This window comes from Mobula birostris, chromosome 6, assembly GCF_030028105.1.
Source record: "Mobula birostris isolate sMobBir1 chromosome 6, sMobBir1.hap1, whole genome shotgun sequence".
Classification (NCBI taxonomy): domain Eukaryota; kingdom Metazoa; phylum Chordata; class Chondrichthyes; order Myliobatiformes; family Myliobatidae; genus Mobula; species Mobula birostris.
The window spans coordinates 24,581,622-24,601,522 of record NC_092375.1 but is presented as its reverse complement, the minus strand read 5'-3'; the positions used below and the strand labels follow the sequence as shown (position 1 = coordinate 24,601,522).

Genomic DNA, 19,901 nt, shown 5'->3' with positions numbered 1-19,901 from the left:
TGCACCAATCCTGCTCCTATCCATTGTCACGTTGTGTAAAAGATTCCATAATGAATTACTAAGGAAATTGTGGATCAACAGGTGCTTTAAGACTTTTTTTTAGGGAAGGGAGCCCACATGTTTTGGTCTCGACATTGCCTCCTTGTGCAATACCTGACTCATGAGAGATTTATTTTTCTTTTATAGGCAGCTTTATGCGGAGCAGTGCAAAATTCTTTTTCCGGCGCAGGCATCATCAGAAAGAGCCTGGAATGAGCCAGTCACACAATGACCTGGTTTATCTGGAGCATCCAACACCCTTGGAGAAAGAGAGGAAGTCGACCCGGAAGCAAATTAAAAGGCTTTTCCCGAAATCCAAAAGCAAAGTTAAAGTTAATGGCATTGCAGCAGACTGAGGTTCCTGAGCACTTGAGGCCCTCCCCTTTATTCCTGTTCTCTCCCTCCGTCCCACGTCAATGCACTGTGACTAAGGAATGTGCAGACTCCAAAAGCCTCAAGGTTTTATGTGACTTGTAGTTAGAGGCTTCTTCATCAGGATTATTCCAGTGTAGAAGGAAACTTCGTATTTTAAAATTTTACTTCACACTTGCTTGAGGAAAAATTGCAACATTTTTCCCAGGAGGGATTTGGGCTTCCATAATCTCTGGATTTTTTTCCCTCAGTTATGAGAATTGCATATCGTTCAAGAATTTGGAAATGACAGGGCATCTTTGTTTTATCATGCACCCAATCCCAAACACAGGTAAAGCCTGTTTTGGATACACCCTTCCCTGAATAAATTTGTGCCTATCTGACCTGATTGTTGCTAGGTTAGAATAATTTTGCAGTGTGGTTCACTGTCCAATGTAATTTCAATTCATTATTGCCGTCTAGAGTTTAAAAGGCTGCAGCAGAGTTGAAAGCCAAGGGTTTTCCTTTTCGACTGCTGTGTCTGCTTTTCTTTAATCTCTTCTGTCTGCCATCTTATTCCCCACCTCCATTATTTCCTCTGCACATCAAAACTGACTCCAGACCTCTGCAGAAGAAATGGTTTCCAAGGTTAGCTCTCTGAACTTCAACAAATGGGACAGGTCCACAGACAATTCCCCAGGCCTCGGCAAGTGGGACAGTTCCTGAGCCTTCGAGGCAGGCTTCCTGAGCCAAATATAGGGAAGTCATTTTTTTTCCCCATTCTCAGCAGTCTTCACTTCAGAAGTTGGTTCTGGCAAGCAGAATGATTCAAACACTCTCTTTTCTGTAATTTTTTAAAAATGATGCCAGTCTCATTTTACAGTGACAACTGTGGGTCAATAAGCTCAGAGTCCTTTTCTTAGATCGTGGCAGTAATCACGTTGAGACTTCCTGAAACCTTTCTCTAGTGAAATGATGCTGACTAACTGTGAGAACTTCCTTGCGATGCCAGTAAGACTGATCGGAGAAGAGATAATTGAATGAGTCAAGTAAGCGGATTATCACCTTTCATGCAAACCCAATGGAAATTGATTGGAAAAGCATTGTTTGAATTTCTGAGTATGTAGCTGTTAAGTCTGAAATTGGGAATTTGTGTCCATTTTATCACATTTAATCCAAATTATCCAAACACTTGCATTACTCGATATGTGCAAAAATGAAGTCATGCCAATAACTTGATGCTTTACACTACAAGGCTAGAGGATTGAATTCATTTCTCGGCCTCTGAATTGGTGAATATTCTGACTGCAAATCTACCTGTGGCTTTTCTATAGTTTACAATTGCGGAATACAGGATTATGGAGTATGAATTTAAGGAAAACCAACCGCAAAAGTGTGATGAGACCAAGTATGGAAATATTCCCTGTGCTGAATATATATGAGGTAGTATAAATTCAGTATATTTGACATTCTTTTGTATTACTGTGGGGAATTACACTTAAAAACGAGGGTTTCCATTTGCCACGTGAGCCTGCTGCTGCACTGGATCACTTTACGAGCCACTTTTTTAGTGGGGGCAAAGGAATCTTCTGAAACTTCACTTGAAGAATTAAGAAGTCACACCAGTCCACCATTTTCCCACAGGTTCCTATTCATCAGTCTAGTATCACTGTTAGCTGTGCTGTTTTGTGTTATATATATTTGACCAAGAGTGAGCTCTTCCCTTCATCTGTAGATGGTAATTGTCTCAAAAAGGCATGAGGACTGTTGGTATTTGGGCTATGAAGGTGCCCTATCATTAAGCTGGTCAATTGGCTTGGAAAGCAATTACCTGGCAGTCCAGGAGCATCCTTAGGTTTTTGCTGGGTTGTTAGTCCCAGGCTGTGCTGGAAGTTTTGTTGGATTGTGTGAGTGTGTGCCCCTCATTCTCAACATGCCTAGTATCATCATATGAGCCTCCCTACTTGGTTATCCTCTGTTTATTTGGTTTATAGTGATTGTGACCAGTTGACAACTGGCTTTTTATGCACTTGCTTCATATTTTCTACTGCCATTTTTCCCCATTTTTATAAGAGCATTTGAATAATAATCAGAAGGGTGTTTGGCTTGTTCTCAGTTTCAGGGGTTGTAGGAATGTTGTGCTGCCTAGGTTTTGAGCTGTATTAACACATCTGCCTCTTCATTCAGCCATTGATTTCCCTTTAGTTATCTAGCTACTATGGGCAAACGTTGCTCTTTCTCACAAACTAAAGTTGACTGTCATAGTCAATAATGAGCTGTGTAACTGAAAACAAGATGACTTGTACTCATCCAGAATTCCACGTGTAGCTTTAAGACTGTGCAGTTTCCTAGGGCTGATCTACTCAGCATGCTGCATTTTTACAATGCTGCCTATTTAGTGAACTGGATGAAGATTATTAATTGGCCTTTTATTTCCCCCCCCCCCCCCCCGCCCCATACCCTTCCATTGCCTACTGTAAGCAAGAGACTTCTGACCTTTTAGGCTTTGCTACGAGTCTTTCCTATTACTTGCCCACCACACTAACAATGCACCCTATGATTTCTATTTCTATTATTTAGTTAGTTCTGGGAAAAATCATAATGCTGTTTATTCTTTGTCTTCCAGTTATACTCGCTACTCAGTGAACTTATTTTTATTATTAAATGACAATATAAGTGTTACGACTAGTGCAGGGTCTAAACTTATTCTTAGTATGTGACCTACTCTTCTGTGTGGGCTTTGTCAGTTCAGGATTTTTGGTGTTCAATGCTGATACCTTCTCTAAGTTTAGAGATGATGTGGTATCAAAGTACTGTGTACAGTTCCATAGTCAATCTTTCAAACTGAACTATTGTCCAGTAGAGATTTCCCATCTTGCTTTGACAAGAAGAGGAAAAGGTATGTTAATTGAAGTACACAATCCTTCTATCTCTATGCATGTCAATCCCATTGTTTACCAGTGTATAAAATAATGACCAAAGAGTGGAAATAAGGACTGTGTAACCCTCTGACTACACAAGTAACACCTGTGAGAATCAGTATTTAAAATGTACTGATTCAGTATAAAGCTTGTTATTCCTGTGAACCATAACTGGAATCTTCCTTTGGTGCTGCCTCAGTACCAAGAAATAGTAAAGGAAGAACAAAAGTAAGTATTAAGTTTTTTGAACTGAGCCAGGGACCAAAACTAAAAATGGATTGCACACTAAGTTATTGACAATTAAAGAAAATACCGCATGTTAATGGTCTTGCTTAAAAAGAGAAACACTGAAGTTACCCAGTTGCCTTCTAAAACTACAGTGTCTTAATTCTTATAACTATTGCAATAAATATTGAGAACCGTGACTTTATTTGCTTGTTGCCTTTTTTCCTGTCCTATGGGATTGTTGCATTGTCCTGCTTGCCAAAGCAAGCTAAGGCTTCTGAAATGTGCCTTTGGGAAGATTTTGCTCATTCAAAGGCAGACCATCAGTGGTCAATTCTGGTACTGTTCAATAGCACTTGTTGACCGGTCACAAATCTTTGTTTTAGCACAACCTGCCTCTTGTATGATGTTAGTGTGGTACACGTAAAAAGGATGCACACTTACAGCCTACCTTAGTGCACCCCAAAGTAGTGGTCAGCGTACTGCTGCAGGCAATATGGAACTTAATGAATGCTCAGCAATCTCGCGTGGTAGGGGACAGAACTCTACAAAAGGGTGCTGTGAGAGCACATTTCATTAGCTTGTCATCTTATTCACTGGTTGGCACTTTCGCAGTGCAACAGTACTGTGACAGATGAAATGGAATATGAAATGTAAAGTCAGTCAGTGGGTGCCGTCCCGAATTCGGGGCTGGTGCCTATGCACCTCCATCTTCTTCGATCTTGCGACAGCACCGATTACAGCCTCTCCTCCAGTTTGTTCTCGCTGGCCACCTTGGCACCGCCTGCTGCCGCCCCTGCCGAACTCGAGCCCAAGGCCGTGTCGGCTTCCAGCCACGGCCGTTTCTTCGAGCTCGGCCCTCCCTTAGGCGGAGGCATTGGGCAGGTCGAGGTACACGGTGCAGTGCCCAAGTTCATCATGTCTCTTCTAACTAAGTGCATAGTATATGATTCGTAGGTACATGGTGAGGCTTTACTCTCTTCCACGGAAGATGGCCGTTGGCTCACAAGGAGCTCATCCGCTCTTTGTCAGGTCTTGGTTTTTTTTTTTTTAGCCCTGCTGGGTGTCCTCACACCCTCCTCACCAGACTAAGTCCGGTGGGGGAGCCGGACCAAGTCGTCGACCACTTGGCCACGTTCCCCAGCCGAGCGCCGGGTGCCCGCCCCCTGCCAAGTCTCTCCAAGCGTCTGGCACCTGACCGAAAATGTAAGGTACTGTACATTAAACTATGATTTAATGTGGTGATACATGTTGGTACCAACGACATAGGCAGGAAGAGGGATGAGGTCCTGAAGTGTGAGTTTCAGGAACTAGGCAGAAGGCTGAAGAACAGGACCTCAAGAGTGACGTTCTCAGGATTGCTGCCAGTGCTACGTGACAGTGATGGTAAGAATTGGAGGAGATGGCAGTTGAATGCGTGGCTGAGGAGTTGGTGCAGGGAGCAGGGTTTTAGATTTTTGGATCATTGGGATCTCTTCTGGGGAAGGTGGGACCTGTACAGATTGGATGGGTTGCACCTGAACTCGAGGGGGAGCAATATCCTTGCAGGTAGGTTTGCTAGCGTGGTTCGGGGGGGTTTAAACTAATTTGCAAGGGGGATGGGACCCGGAGCAATAGAGCAGTGAAAGAAATGCATGGAGAAAAGCCAGATCTAACATATAGAGAGGCTTTGAGGAAAGAGAAGCAGAATAAACGGTGTAAAGACAGTAAGGTAGAAGGGCTGAAATGTGTGTACCTCAATGCAAGAAGCATCAGGAACAAAGGTGATGAACTGAGAGCTTAGATACATACATGGAATTATGATGTAGTGGCCATTACAGAGACTTGGCTGGCACCAGGACAGGAATGGATTCTCAATATTCCTGGATTTCAGTGCTTTAAAAGGGATCGGGGGGAGGGGAGGAGGGGTGGCATTACTGGCCAGGGATACTATTACAGCTGCAGAAAGGGTGGGTAATGTAGCAGGATCCTCTTTTGAGTCAGTATGGGTGGAAGTCAGGAACAGGAAGGGAGCAGTTACTCTATTGGGGGTATTCTATAGGCCCCCTGGTAGCAGCAGAGATACAGAGGAGCAGATTGGGAGGCAGATTTTGGAAAGGTGCAAAAATAACAGGGTGGTTATCATGGGTGACTTTAACTTCCCTAATATTGATTGGCACCTGATTAGTTCCAAGCGTTTGGATGGGGCAGAGTTTGTTAAGTGTGTCCAGGATGGATCCTTGTCACAGTATGTTGACAGGCCGACTGGGGGAATGCCATACTAGATCTAGTACTAGGTAATGAACCGGGTCAGGTCACAGATCTGTCAGTGGCTGAGCATCTGGGGGACAGTGACCACCGCTTCCTGGCCTTTAGCATCATCATGGAAAAGGATAGGATCAGAGAGGACAGGAAATTTTTTAATTGGGGAAGGGCAAATTATGAGGCTAAAAGGCTAGAACTTGTGGGTGTGAATTGGGATGAGGTTTTTGCAGGGAAATGTACTATGGACATGTGGTTGATGTTTAGAGATCTCTTGCGGGATGTTAGGGATAAATTTGTCCCGGTGAGGAAGATAAAGAATGGTAGGGTGAAGGAACCATGGGTGACAAGTGAGGTGGAAAATCTAGTCAGGTGGAAGAAGGCAGCATACATGAGGTTTAGGAAGTAAGGATCAGATGGGTTTAGGGAAGCAAGAAAGGAGCTTAAGGGGCTGAGAAGAGCAAGAAGGGGGCATGAGAAGGCCTTGGCGAGTAGGGTAAAGGAAAACCCCAAGGCATTCTTCAATTATGTGAAGAAAAAAAGGATGACAGGAGTGAAGGTAGGACCAATTAGAGATAAAGGTGGGAAGATGTGCCTGGAGGCTGTGGAAGTGAACGAGGTCCTCAATGAATACTTCTCTTCGGTATTCACCAATGAGAGGAACTTGATGATGGTGAGGACAATATGAGTGAGGTTGATGTTCTGGAGCATGCTGATATTAAGGGAGAGGAGGTGTTGGAGTTAAAACACATTAGGACGGATAAGTCCCTGGGGCCCGACGGAATATTGCCCAGACTGCTCCACAAGGTGAGCGAAGAGATTGCTAAGCCTCTGGCTAGGATCTTTATGTCCTTGTTGTCCACGGGAATGGTACCAGAGGATTGGAGGGAGGCGAATGTTGTCCCCTTGTTCAAAAAAAGGTAGTAGGGATAGTCCAGGTAATTATAGACCAGTGAGCCTTACGTCTGTGGTGGGAAAGCTGTTGGAAAAGATTCTTAGAGATAGGATCTCTGAGCATTTAGACAATCATGGTCTGATCAAGGACAGTCAGTATGGCTTTGGGAAGGGCAGATTGTGTCTAACAAGCCTGATAGAGTTCTTTGAGGAGGTGACCAGGCATATAGATGAGGGTAGTGCAGTGGATGTGATCTATATGGATTTTCGTAAGGCATTTGACAAGGTTCCACACAGTAGGCTTATTCAGAAAGTCAGAAGGCATGGGATCCAAGGAAGTTTGGCCAGGTGGATTCAGAATTGGCTTGCCTGCAGAAGGCAGAGGGTGGTGGTGGAGGGAGTACATTCAGACTGGAGGATTGTGAGTAGTGGTGTCCCACAAGGATCTGTTCTGGGACCTCTACTTTTCGTGATTTTTATTAACGACCTGGATGTGGGGATAGAAGGGTGGGTTGGCAAGTTTGCAGATGACACAAAGGTTGGTGGTGTTGTAGATAGTGTAGAGGATTGTCGAAGATTGCAGAGAGACATTGATAGGATGCAGAAATGGGCTGAGAAATGGCAGATGGAGTTCAACCCGGAGAAGTGTGAGGTGGTACACTTTGGAAGGACAAACTCCAAGGCAGAGTACAAAGTAAATGGCAGGATACTTGGAAGTGTGGAGGAGCAGAGGGATCTCGGGGTACATGTCCACAGATCCCTGAAAGTTGCCTCACAGGTAGATAGGGTAGTTAAGAAAGCTTATGGGGTGTTAGCTTTCATAAGTCGAGGGGTAGAGTTTAAGAGTCGCGATGTAATGATGCAGCTCTATAAAACTCTAGTTAGGCCACACTTGGAGTACTGTGTTCGGTTCTGGTCACCTCACTATAGGAAGGATGTGGAAGCATTGGAAAGGGTACAGAGGAGATTTACCAAGATGCTGCCTGGTTTAGAGAGTATGCATTATGATCAGAGATTAAGGGAGCTAAGGCTTTACTCTTTGGAGAGAAGGATGATGAGAGGAGACATGATAGAGGTATACAAGATATTAAGAGGACTAGGTAGAGTGGGCAGCCAGTGCCTCCTCCCCAGGGCACCACTGCTCAATACAAGAGGACGTGGCTTTAAGGTAAGGGGTGGGAAGTTCAAGGGGGATATTAGAGGAAGGTTTTTTACTCAGAGAGTGGTTGGTGTGTGGAATGCACTGCCTGAGTCAGTGGTGGAGGCAGATACACTAGTGAAGTTTAGGAGACTACTCGACAGGTATATGGAGGAACTTAAGGTGGGGATTATAAAGGAGGCAGTGTTTGAGGGTCGGTACAACATTGTGGGCCGAAGGGCCTGTACTGTGCTGTACTTTTCTATGTTCTATGTTAAGTTTAGAACCTTGAAAGGTGACGCCATCCTTTACAGAACAATTAATGGACAGGCTAGAGTAAATGGCAAAGGGTGCACAGGCATGTTACATCGTCTTTCCTTTTAATAACACTTTTTAATCATTTTGGAGCTGAGGATACTAATTGTAGTAGATTTGCAATTGGAAATTTTGTCCATTCTTGCTTGATATAAGACTTCAGCTGCTCAACAGTCCGTGGTCTCCGTTGTCTGATTCTCCTCTTCATGATGCGCCATACATTTTCAATAGGAGATAGATCTGGACTGGCAGCAGGTCAGTCAAGCACACGCACTCTGTGTCTACAAAGCCACGCTGTTGTAGCCCGTGCAGAATGTGGTCTGGCATAGTCCTGCTGAAATAAGCATGGACGTCCCGGGAAGAGATGTTGCTTTAAAGGCAACATATATCTCTCTAAAATCCTAATATACGCCTCAGAGTCAATGGTACCTTCACATACATGCAACTCACCCATGCTGTGGGCACTGATGCACCCCCATACCATCACAGATGCTGGCTTTTGCACCTTTCGCTGATAACAATCTGGATGGTCGTTTTCATCTTTGGCACGGAGAACTCGACGCCCGTTTTTTCCAAAAACTAGCTGAAATGTGGACTCATCTGACCAGAGCACACGGTTCCACAGTCTTTCGGTCCATCTGAGATGAGCTCGGGCTCAGAGAACTCGCTGGCGTTTCTGCATAGAGTTGATGTATGGCTTCCTCCTTGCGTAATACAATTTCAAGTTGCATTTCTGGATGCAGCGATGGACTGTGTTGAGTGACAATGGTTTTCCGAAGTACTCCCGAGCCCAGGTGGCTATAATTGTCACAGTAGCATGATGGTTTCTTAGGCAGTGCCGCCTGAGGGCTCGAAGATCACGCGCATTCAACAGTGGTTTCCGACCTTGCCCTTTACACACTGAGATGTCTTTGAATTCTCTGAATCTTTTCGCAATATTATGTACTGTAGATGTTGAAAGACCTAAATTCTCTGCAATCTTGCATTAAGAAATGTTCCTTTTGGACTGACTAACAATTCTCTCACGAATTTTGGCACAAAGGGGTGAGCCACGACCCATCCTTGCTTGCAAAGACTGAGCCTTTGATTGACGCTACTTTTATACCCAGTCATGATACCTCACCTGCTACCAATTAGCCTGCTTAATGTGGAGTCTTCCAAACCGGTGTTACTTGAATATTATGTGCACTTTTCAATCTTATTTTAACTCTATCCCAACTTTTGTTGAGTGTGTTGCAGCCATCAAATTCTAAATTTTTGTATGTTTACAAAATACAATTAAGTTGGTCAGTAAAACTATTGAAAATCTTTTCTTTGTACTTTTGTCGGTTAAATAAAGGTTCACGTGAATTAACATATCACAGATTTTTGTTTTTATTGCATTTTGGAAAATATCCCAACTTTTCTGGAAATGGGGTTTGTAGAATGAGTGTAGTTATCCTCTTTTATTCAAGAGCCTGATGGTTGAAGGGTAGTAAATGTTCCTGAACCTGGCGGTGAAAATCCTGAGGTACTTGTATCTTCAACATGATGGCAGCAGCATGGCCAGGGTGGTGAGGATCTTTGATGATGGACGCTGCTTTCCTATGACAGCATTTCATGCCGATGTGCTCAGTGGTTGGGAGGGCTTTATCCGTGATATACTGTGCCAAATCCACTACCTTTTCAAATATTTCATTCTTGCAATGCTCCGCAGCCTCCCTGCAAAAATTTTCCTCTACTATGTGTTGGCGGTGAGCAGTAAGGTAACACAGTGTATATCACTTTATAGGGCCAGTTTTTACCAATGGGGGTTCAATTCCCTCCACTGCCTGTAAGGAGTCTGTATGTTTTCCCCATGACCGTGTGGGTTTCCACCCACAATCCAAAGATGTACAGGTTAGGGTTAGTGAGTGTGGGCATTCTGCTGGTGCAGGAGGTGTGGAGACGCACTTACGGGCTACCCAGCACGATCCTTAATGACTTGATTTGGATGAAGCACCTCACTGTATGTTTTGGTGTGTGTGTGACAAATAAAACTAAAACTAATCATAAAGTCTATTAGGGAACCCTAAGTACAATCCCAGCAAGGTGATCATCCCCCGTTTATTTCTCACCACCACCCATAAAGCATGGTGGTTGATTCCTCATTAATTTCATCTTGGACCACTGTTATGATGTTCTCCTTAATCAGAATTGGGTTTATTATAACCGGCATGTGTCATGAAATTTGTTGACTTAGCAGCAGCAGTACAATGCAATACATAAAAGTCAATTGCAGTAAGTATATATGTATATTGAATAGTTAGATTAAAATAATGCAAATCAGAAATAATAAAAAATTCAATTCCCCATGTCCTACCTGTAGCACATGTTCCCAGGAACATTAAGGTGCTAGGCCTGTCTTTGACCTTACAGAGTCCTACTTTGAGCATCCTCCCAGATAGAGTAATAGGACAGAAGCAGGCCCTGTAGCCCATCTAGTTCATGCCGAACTATTACTCTTCCTAGGCCCATCACCCTGCACCTGGACTATATCCCACCATACCCTTATCCAAACTTTGATCAAATGTTGAAATTGAACCCACATCTTCCACTGGCAGCTTGTTCCACACTCTTACTCTCACCATCCTCTGAGTGAAAAAGATCCTCCTCAGGTTCCCCTTAAACATTTCACCTTTTGCCCTTAACCCAGGACCTCCAGTGCGAGTCTTAGCCAACCTGAGTGGAGAATGTCTGCCTGCATTCACCCTATCTATGATTTTGTGTATTTGATGGTTTGCAGTGGTGATGTAATTTGTCCCAAAAGGAGCTGTGCCCAAGGACAACATGAGCCTCATAAAATCATTCGTCAAATTGCTGTCTTTTGCTCGGATCCACATTCAGTTTTCAGACTGATCATCATCTATGACCAGTTTGAGTTGGCATCGGGGGCCACAGTCATCACAGTAAGAGTAAGGCCACGCTCTTTGACAACTAACCGACCAATCCCACATCCCCTTCACCGTCAGGTCTGACTTCATGAAGGTATTGGGGATCTGGTTCAGAAAGGCTGAGCTGTGTAACAAGAATTGCCTGGAGTGGACCAAAAACGTCAACAAAGCTCATGTCTGTGGAAATAGCTGCCTCTGTCAGTAACTGGGATGAGCTTGGATATCAGATGCACTGTGCTCTCAAGGCTGCTGTGGCCTGCTCCCTGCTCCCCGATCCTCCATCTCAGCAAATACCTGGCGGTCTTCCTGTCTACTGGGAGTCCAAGATGGAGCAAATCCCCAGAGAATCTGGGCAAAAGTGTACCCGATGCTGCCCTTATCCCGATGACCACTTTCATGTGTGCTGCATCAGGCTCTGCAGAGGCGAAGGGGTGGTCAACGTTTCGGTTCTTTGTTGCTCGTTGTCTTGCATCGTAAACACAAAATACTCTGCAGGTACTGGGGTCAAAGCAACATTCACAACACGCTGGAGGAACTCAGCAGGTCGGGCAGCATCCGTGGAAAAGATCGGTCAACATTTCGGGCCGGAACCCTTTGTCAGGACTGAAGGGGGAAGGGGCAGAGGCCCTATAAAGAAGGTAGGGAAGGGTGGGAAGGAGAAGGCTGGTAGGTTCCAGGTGAAAAACCAGTAAGGGGAAAGATAAAGGGGTGGGGGAGGGGAAGCAGAGAGGGGATCGGCAGGAAAGGTGAAGAAAGAATAGGGGAACGCACAATGGGTAGTAGAAGGAGGTGGAACCATGAGGGAGGTGATAGGCAGCTGTGGGAGGGGGCAGAGTGAAATAGGGATAGGGGAAGGGAGGGGGAGGGAATTACTGGAAGTTGGAGAATTCTATGTTCATACCAAGGGGCTGGAGACTACCTGGACGGTATATGAGGTGTTGCTCCTCCAACCTGAGTTTAGCCTCATCATGGCAGTAGAGGAGGCCATGTAGGGACATATCTGAATGGGAATGGGAAGCAAAGTTGAAGTGGGTAGCTACCGGGCGATCCTGTCTGTTTTGGCGGACGGAGCGGAGGTGCTCGACGAAGTGGTCCCCCAATCTGCGTCGGGTTTCACCGATGTAGAGGAGGCTGCACCAGGAGCACCGGATGCCTCACCTGGAAGGACTGTTTGGGGCCCTGAATGGTGGCAAGGGAGGAGGTGTAGGCACAGGTGTAGCACTTACACTTACAGGGGTAAGTGCCGGGTGGGAGATCGGTGGGGAGGGACGTGTGGACCAGGGAGTCGCGGAGGGACCGATCCCTGCGGAAAGCGGAGGGGGTGGAGAGGGAACGATGTGCTTAGTGGTGGGGTCCTGTTGAAGGTGACGGAAGTTGCAGAGGATAATGTGCTGGATCCAGAGGCTGGTGGAGTGGTAGGTGAGGACAAGGGGAACTCTGTCCCTGTTGTGGTGACTGGAGGATGGGGTGAGGGCCAAAGTGCGGGAAATGGAGGAGATGCGGGTGAGGGCATCATTGATGACAGCAGAAGGGAAACCACGATCCTTAAAGAAAGAGGACATTTGAGATGTCCTGGAATGGAAAGCCTCATCCTGGGAGCAAATGCGGTGGAGACGGAGGAACTGGGAATAGGGAATGGTATTTTTGCATGTGGCGGGGTGGGAAGAGCATAGGCGGCCTTAAGCATCTGGGGGCCCGTTTCAAGAGTTAATGTGGGGCCCTACCCCCGCTTCTCAAAAAAAAAAGAAAGAAAAAAAGCGAATATTCAAGTTGGTTTGCATCAATAATGGTATAATTTCAGACTTAAACGTTGACGCATTATATGCACTTTCAGCATAATGGACAGACAGCTCAATATAATCCAAACAATTCTCTTAATTAAAAACTGAAACAATGACATTTTTTGCTTTGGGGTGAGAAGCCTCGCCCTTTTCAGCAACTAGTCTGTGTTAGGTATCAGCTGACATAAGAACAGCTTAAACAATTTCCCTCTAATTAAATTAATAACAAAAGCAATGTCATATTTAATGAAAATTCACACTTTATTTATTCAATGAATAGTGTCTGAAAGTTAATTACTGGAAGTTTACAACAAACTGCGCCTCGCACTCTTTCAGCACCACGGACAGCTCATGTAAGGCCTGGAGAGCAAACAGAAGGAGAGTGAGAGAGAGAGAGAGAAAGAGGATGCAAGCGGGAGAGAGAAATTACCATTTGTGGAAAAGCTGCCTTATCGCCTACACACATTTTGAGTGAAATACGTGGTTTATTTTATTATTTTAATCATAAACTTTATTTCTGCTAAAAATGTATTAAAAAGACTTACCACTGGAACTTCACCGCCGTCCTGTGCTTGAGTGCTGAGAATGCTTTAACGAGCTCATCTTTGTCCAGCGATCTTGCTCAATTGATATCTGAGCAAGAGCTGACAGACGCTCCTGGAGCATGGTTGTCCTCAGATGAGTTTTGATGAGCTTTAGTCTCGAAAAACTTCTCTCTGCACTCGCTACAGTCACAGGCACTGTCAACATGGGTATTAGAGCAATGGTGAGGTTAGGATACAGTTCAACCAGATTGTTGCTGTAAATGTAGCTCAGGATCTGCAGGCCAGTGGTTTCTTTTGCAGGCACAGCACTGACAGCAGCCGACACCTCGCGCAAAAGGTCCTCAGCATCCACATCACTTTTATACTTTATTCTCACCAAACAATTTATACTAGAACGTACAATCATCACAGCGATATTTGATTCTGCGCTTCCCGCTCCCTGGATTACCAAGTGTCCTCTCCATGTTTACGCAGCTGTCTTTCAGTATGCAACTTTGGATGGCTTTTTTCAGTTTCTCTCTGCCATAAATGAAGCCAAACAGACTGTAAAATGACTCCATCAGCTTGAAGTGCTCACTAATGCCTGTGATGGCAGAGTCCACGAGTGGAAGGAAAACTTCTCTCTTGTACCGTTCCTCGGGTGCCACTGTCAGGGAAGGATCTGCACTTTGGGACTCGTACTGGAACTGGCGCTTTGGTTTTCTGATTCATGCAGTAAGAAAGACCTTTGGCATCCCTATCTCTTCAGCTATGTCTCTGGCATCTGTTTGGGCGGATGAAAGGCCGTTCTCTCTGTATTCCTTGAGAAATTTCAGAACATATTCCACCTCGCGCTGTAGCACATCGATTCCCACTTGTGGGCTCCGGAGCAGCTTGCTGACACGATTCACCTCATGTACAACATTGTACCAGATGATAACAGTCAGCAAGAATTTCCATGACATGATCTCCTGTCTAGGCCTCTGGCTGCAGATGTGGTTTCACTGTCACCTTTCTGTGTGGCATGTTCACCTTTCTGTGTGGCATGTTCAATCAGTGACAGGAGCGCATTGCCAACATCGGGAAGCTGGTAGCGCAGGACTGTCACACTTTTCACGCGGCACTCCATCGCGTGTTGGATATGGCCTCGAGGGTCATCTGTGGCACGTTCTCCTTGAACAGCTCCCATCTCTGTGTCGATGAGCTGAATAGTGTTTACAGACATTGCAGCACCCCAAAGAAGCTCACAGACTCCACTGTTGATTTTGTAGCATCGACAATGACTAGGTTTAGGCTGTGGCTGGCGCGTGGCATGAACAGAGCTTTTTTGTTAATATCTAGCACTCTTCTGCACCCTGCTATTTTACCGCCGCATCTTGCTCCCGTTATCGTATGCCTGCCCCCTGCATTTTGAGATATCTAATCCTAACTTCTCCATATGTGTTAAGAAAACGTCGGCTAGGCCTGCATCTGTTGTGACAAGCACTGGTAGGAAACCGACAAAATGCTCAGTAACAGTAGCTCCGACATTTACTTGACATGTGACAAAGCGCAATGTCACAGAGAGCTGCTCTGTGTGTGCAGCGTCCGTGGTGCAGTCCATTATCACCGAGTAGTAACGTGGTTGTTTTACTCTCTCTGTTACCGCTTCCAGTGTCTTGTATCCAATAAGTGTGATTAACTTATTTTGTCTGGTTTTTCCCATGTAGTGGTCAACAATCTCTTTTTTCTCTGCTCGTCTGACATGTTCGCTCATCACTGGGTCGAACTCGGCAAGCAGCTCCACCAGAGCTAGAAAGTTCCCATTATTTGGATCATGTAGGGTGGAATTGTGTCCACAGAAAGCAAGGTTTCGTTCTGCAAGGTGACAGACTATGGCAATGAACATCTTCATGACATTATTCCAGTGTTTTTTTTTCCAGCATTTGCATTTCTAGGTACGTGCTGTCAATGGCACTGTGCGTACGCGCCGGTCGTGCATGCAGCCTGTTACAGCCGTTCCGATTGGATTCTTACTTTTTTCCTTCTTACTTTTAACTTGCGTTATTTTTTGCATTTTTTTTCACGGTAACACGGCGAAGCTGCACCCTCTCTAACATGCTGGTAGAGAGAGTTTTATTTGGGATTTTAGCGCTGGAAATAGTTACATCCCGACATGCGGGACAGGAACATGGTAGCATTGTTCATTCCAGGAATCAGCTGCTTGCGCTAATGCCGGCCGGTTTAGCAAGCAGAGCGGCGGACACCTCTGCTGAAATCTGGAGGAAAACACACAGAGGATGCAGAGGGGGATCACAAAGTCGAGGAAAGAGGACCGGGTCGAGCCAACAGAGACTTATGGAGAAGAGGAGTTCGGTGAGTAATAAAATGGACGAGTTCATGGCGCTAGCCAGGAGTCAGAGAACATTTCGGGAGTGCAGTGTGATGTGTTTCACTGGAACGGGGCTGCACGAGGACATACCCGATCAAAACTTCTCCATGGATGGCTTCCAGACCGTTCCGGCTGACCGGAAGTGCACTGAGCGCGGTAAGCGTAAAGGAGTTGGGTGCTTACTGTTCTGGTTAACAACAGATGGTGCAATCCGGGTCATATTACGATCAAGGAACGTGTTTGTAGACCGGATATTGAACTTTTTACTGTTGGACTTCGGCCACATTCCACCGAGATTCAACACTGGGCGTCACGGGAGGTCGTTCCTGCCTGTGGCCATCGAACTTGCAGCTCCTCCTGTGGAGGGTCAGACACCCTGAGTCAATAGACTGGTCCTGGACTTTTTTCCATCTGGTATAGTTTGCATTTTGTTGTTTGATTGTTTGTGGTTTTTGCATTGCTATATTTATGCTCTATTCTTGGTTGGTGCGGCTGTAACGAAACCAAATTTCCCTCAGGATCAATAAAGTATATCTATCTATCTATCTATTCTTAAGCACATTTCCAGCTCACGCCAGCTATCCATGTTGGCATGGTGCGCTTTTTACTTCTCGTGATCCTGGAGTGTGAGAGTGAGTCGCTCCCATACTCTGAAACCTCCACAAGTGAGACTGTGATTTCGCTTGCCAAGTAGGGTACAGCAGAAACAGAAGATTGAATCAGTTGATTCTGAGTACACTAACCATGACCTACGAATGGTTTCTCCATTTTTCATCTTCATGAGATATCTGTCCTTGGTAAAACGACGGCGTGATTGGCTCTGTGGAAAGTTAATGTCCTCAAACTGAACAGAACCTCTCCAAACAATGTCGATCTTTTGGTCACTGGTAATATGCGTTGGCCAACGTGCCGGATCGGTCTCTGTGAATGTTAGTGGGGCTTTCTCTCTGTCTGGTGTGCTGGTGGCGGCATCTCCCTCACCTGTCTCAGTTGTAGGACTGTCATCATGCTGTGGTTCTTGTTCATCAAACCAAGTTTGGTCATCATTATCACCATCTGTTTGAGTAGAATTGTTCTTCTCATTTTCATTGCTCTGATTAACAACATCTCCTGTACAGCTTACACTGTCAGTTGGCACTGCAGCCCCGTGCTGTGACGATGGTGTAGCAGCAACTGCAGTCGGCCGGCCTTTTACAGATGCTGGACCAAAGAAAGATGTAACTTTTGGGAGACTATTTAGACGTTTTGTTTTGTTGTCTAATACTTTCCGTTTTTCAGCACCACTAGGATAGGAGCGTTTCATTTTCCTCTCATTGAAAAGTAGCCTTCTTTGCTAGGAGCAATGTTTACAAGTGAAGTAAATATTTTAATATATTTTCTCAGATGTCAGTCAGCGAACGCCCACTGGTGGTTCGGCTGGCAATAGCACGAGAATATTGTGGCGTCTGAGAGCCGTGCATTAAATTTTTGCATGTCAGTCGGGGGCCCCTGGGAGGGCAGGGCCCGTTTCCGTTGAAACGGGTGAAACATAGCTAAGGCCACCTATGGGGAAGAGGTATAACCGAGGTAGCTATGAGAGACAGTGGACAAACTGAGAGATTGAGAAGGGGGAGAGAAGTGTCTGAGATGGACCAAGTGAATTTGAGGGCTGGGTGGAAGTTTGAAGTAAAGTCGATGAAATTGATGAGCTCAGCATGGATGCGGGAAGCAGCACCAATGTAATCGTCAATGTAGTGAAGGAAAAGTTGGGGAACAGTACCAGAATAGGTTTGGAGCACAGACTATTCCACATAACCAACGAAGAGGCAGGCATAGCTGGGGCCCATGTGAGTGCCCAAAGCTACACCCTTGGTCTGAAGAAAGTGGGAAGAGCCAAAAGAGAAGTTATTAAGTGTGAGTACCAGTTCCGCCAACCGGAGGAGGGTAGTGGTGGTGGGAACTGGTGAGGTCTATTGTCCAGAAAGTCGCGGAGGGCTTTGAGGCCTTCTTGATGGGGAATGGAGGTGTATAAGGATTGGACATCCATAGTGAAAATGAAGTGGTCGGGACTGGGGAACTGGAAGTTATTGAAGAGGTGGAGTGCATGGGATGTATCCTGGATGTAGGTGGGGAGGGACTGAACTATGGGTGACAAAATGGCGTCCAGGTAGGCAGATACAAGTTTGGTGGGACAGGAGCAGGCAGAAACTATGGGTCTACCCGGACAGTCAGGCTTGTGGATCTTGGGGAGGAGGTAAAACCGTGCGTGTTGTGGGAGTTTAGTGGCTGAGGATGGAAGGTCTCCAGAGTTGATAAGGGCAGTGATGGTACGGGAGACAATGGTTTGATGTTTTTTTGGTGGGGTCCTGTTCCAGGGGTAAGTAAGAGGAGGTGTCAGCTGCCGTTTGGCCTCAGTGAGGTAGGGGTCTGCCCGCCAGACTACTACGGCACCACCTTTGACTGTGGGTTTGACGGTGAGGTTGGGATTAGTGCGGAGAGAGTGGAGGACAGTGCGTTCAGAGGGAGTGAGGTTGGAACAGAAGAGAGGAGTGGTGATGTCTTGGCGACAGTTGGAGATGAAGGCTGAGTTCCTCCAGCTTGTTGTGAGTGTTGTCTTACATCGTTTAGTTTCAGTTTCGATTAACCAAAAGCAGGACACATTACACATTACTTTCCTGTTCCGCGGATTTTCGTGGTATCTGTGTGCAATTAATTGGTTCATTCTTGTTCCCGGATCGGCCACGTCCAGGTATTTAAAGACTCATTGGCTGAGAAAGGCGTTTTAGTGAGACGCGCATCCACATCGGCGAAATACAGGTACGTGCTTATTGCAACTAAGCGGATTCATTTAGGTTTTATTTTTATGACCGTTTCTCAATTATTTCCAAACCAACCCCCACAAAAATATTTACTGTTATTCGCTATATTACATTGAGTTATATAATGCATTTAAACACGTTTAATTTCCTTGTGATATCCACTTCCCTTGTTCTAGTATGTTCATTCGTGGTGAATCTCCAGCCAATGTTGACTCCGAGGGCAAGTTTTATTCTAGCAGGGGGTGTCTTTGATATAATTTGATTCCGGGAGATGTTTCTTATCCGTTCTTTGGAGTTGGGGTGGTAATTGTTCACTCCCGACAGAACTCCTGGGAAGTGATGTAGGGGGTGTTGAGAGTTCGCAGAGAGACAATGGAGAGGGGAGTGTGCGTGTGCCGTTGGTGGCTGCTGCTCAAGTTCCAGTCTGGATTAGCAAACACGAAGAGATGGCTGTTAGAATCGTACAGCACACGGAACAGATTTTAAACTAATGGATTACAGCCTCGCAGCCGGTACAGAACCCCTGGAGTAGGACTCCGTCCGTGTTGAAATAGTGAGCCCACCTTGCCCGTGCTAGTGGGTGACAGGGTAGGGGTATGGAGAGGGACCCGTAAGCTTGGGGCACCCGGGGGCAGTGTTTGTGAAATAGATAACAGAGACCATTCATGAAGAACTGACGTGGGGTTGGTCTGGAGTTCAGAGATGTGGACTAAGGTTAGTCGGGCTTTGCTCCGGGGTACCTGAGGACATTTGCAGTGATGTGTGGGGTGAGGGTGGAGATTTTGGTAGCTGGTTGATGTTGGGACCTCTTTCCTAACGAGAATTCACAACTTCCTTCTTGGAAGGAGCAAATGGCTGGGACTCAACAACATTCAGGGTCTTAATCTTCGTCCGGCAGCAGTACTTGTTCAAAGTGTAATGCGTCTTTCAACTTCCTTGCAGAATTCGGATGCGTGATTTACTTGTTTTTCTTTTAAAACGACTGCGCGAGAAGCCGACTCGTAAATCTTAAAAATATTATCAACAATTTTAGTTCTGATCTGAAAATGGTTCTTTAGGCGCAGAATCTGAAGACGCCCTCTTGTGTCGAAGATTGAACCATCGCTCTTTGATTTGGTGTCAGGTTAGTTTACATCGATGAGTAGTCCGTTTGCCGGCCTCCAGTAGTACCAACACCATTTTAACTTCTGCGTTTACATAGAAACACCGAGTGTATGTCCATTGTCTTCTGCTGCTGTAGCCCATCCAATTCAAGGTTCGACATGTTGTACGTTCAGAGATGCTCTTCTATACTTAAAGCACCCCATCTGGCACCAGTAATCATTCCACAGTCAAGGTCACATTTCTTCCCCTCTCTGATGTTTGGTCTGAACAACTGATCTTCTTAACCA

The 19,901-nt window shown here is 45.6% G+C and overlaps 2 protein-coding genes across 6 annotated transcripts in view; both read left to right on the top strand.

The window, feature by feature from the left end:
* c2cd2 (C2 calcium dependent domain containing 2) overlaps positions 1–3,756 on the top strand; it is a 97,354-nt gene extending 93,598 nt beyond the window's left edge. For both annotated transcript variants that reach the window (XM_072260037.1, XM_072260036.1), the window contains exon 14: positions 187–3,756. In XM_072260037.1, coding sequence (XP_072116138.1) covers positions 187–395 — 209 coding nt within the window. In that variant the 3' untranslated portion in view covers positions 396–3,756. The remainder of the gene's footprint in view (positions 1–186) is intronic.
* Positions 3,757–18,301: 14,545 nt separating this feature from the next.
* LOC140198865 (interferon-induced GTP-binding protein Mx3-like) overlaps positions 18,302–19,901 on the top strand; it is a 44,742-nt gene continuing 43,142 nt past the window's right edge. For 2 of the 4 annotated variants that reach the window (XM_072260035.1, XM_072260032.1), the window contains exons 1-2: positions 18,302–18,508; positions 19,569–19,633. The gene's annotated coding sequence lies outside the window, so the exon portion shown is untranslated. Of the gene's footprint in view, positions 18,509–19,002; positions 19,023–19,172; positions 19,225–19,568; positions 19,634–19,901 lie in introns of those variants that run through there. The other 2 variants (XM_072260034.1, XM_072260033.1) reach the window with 2 other exon arrangements.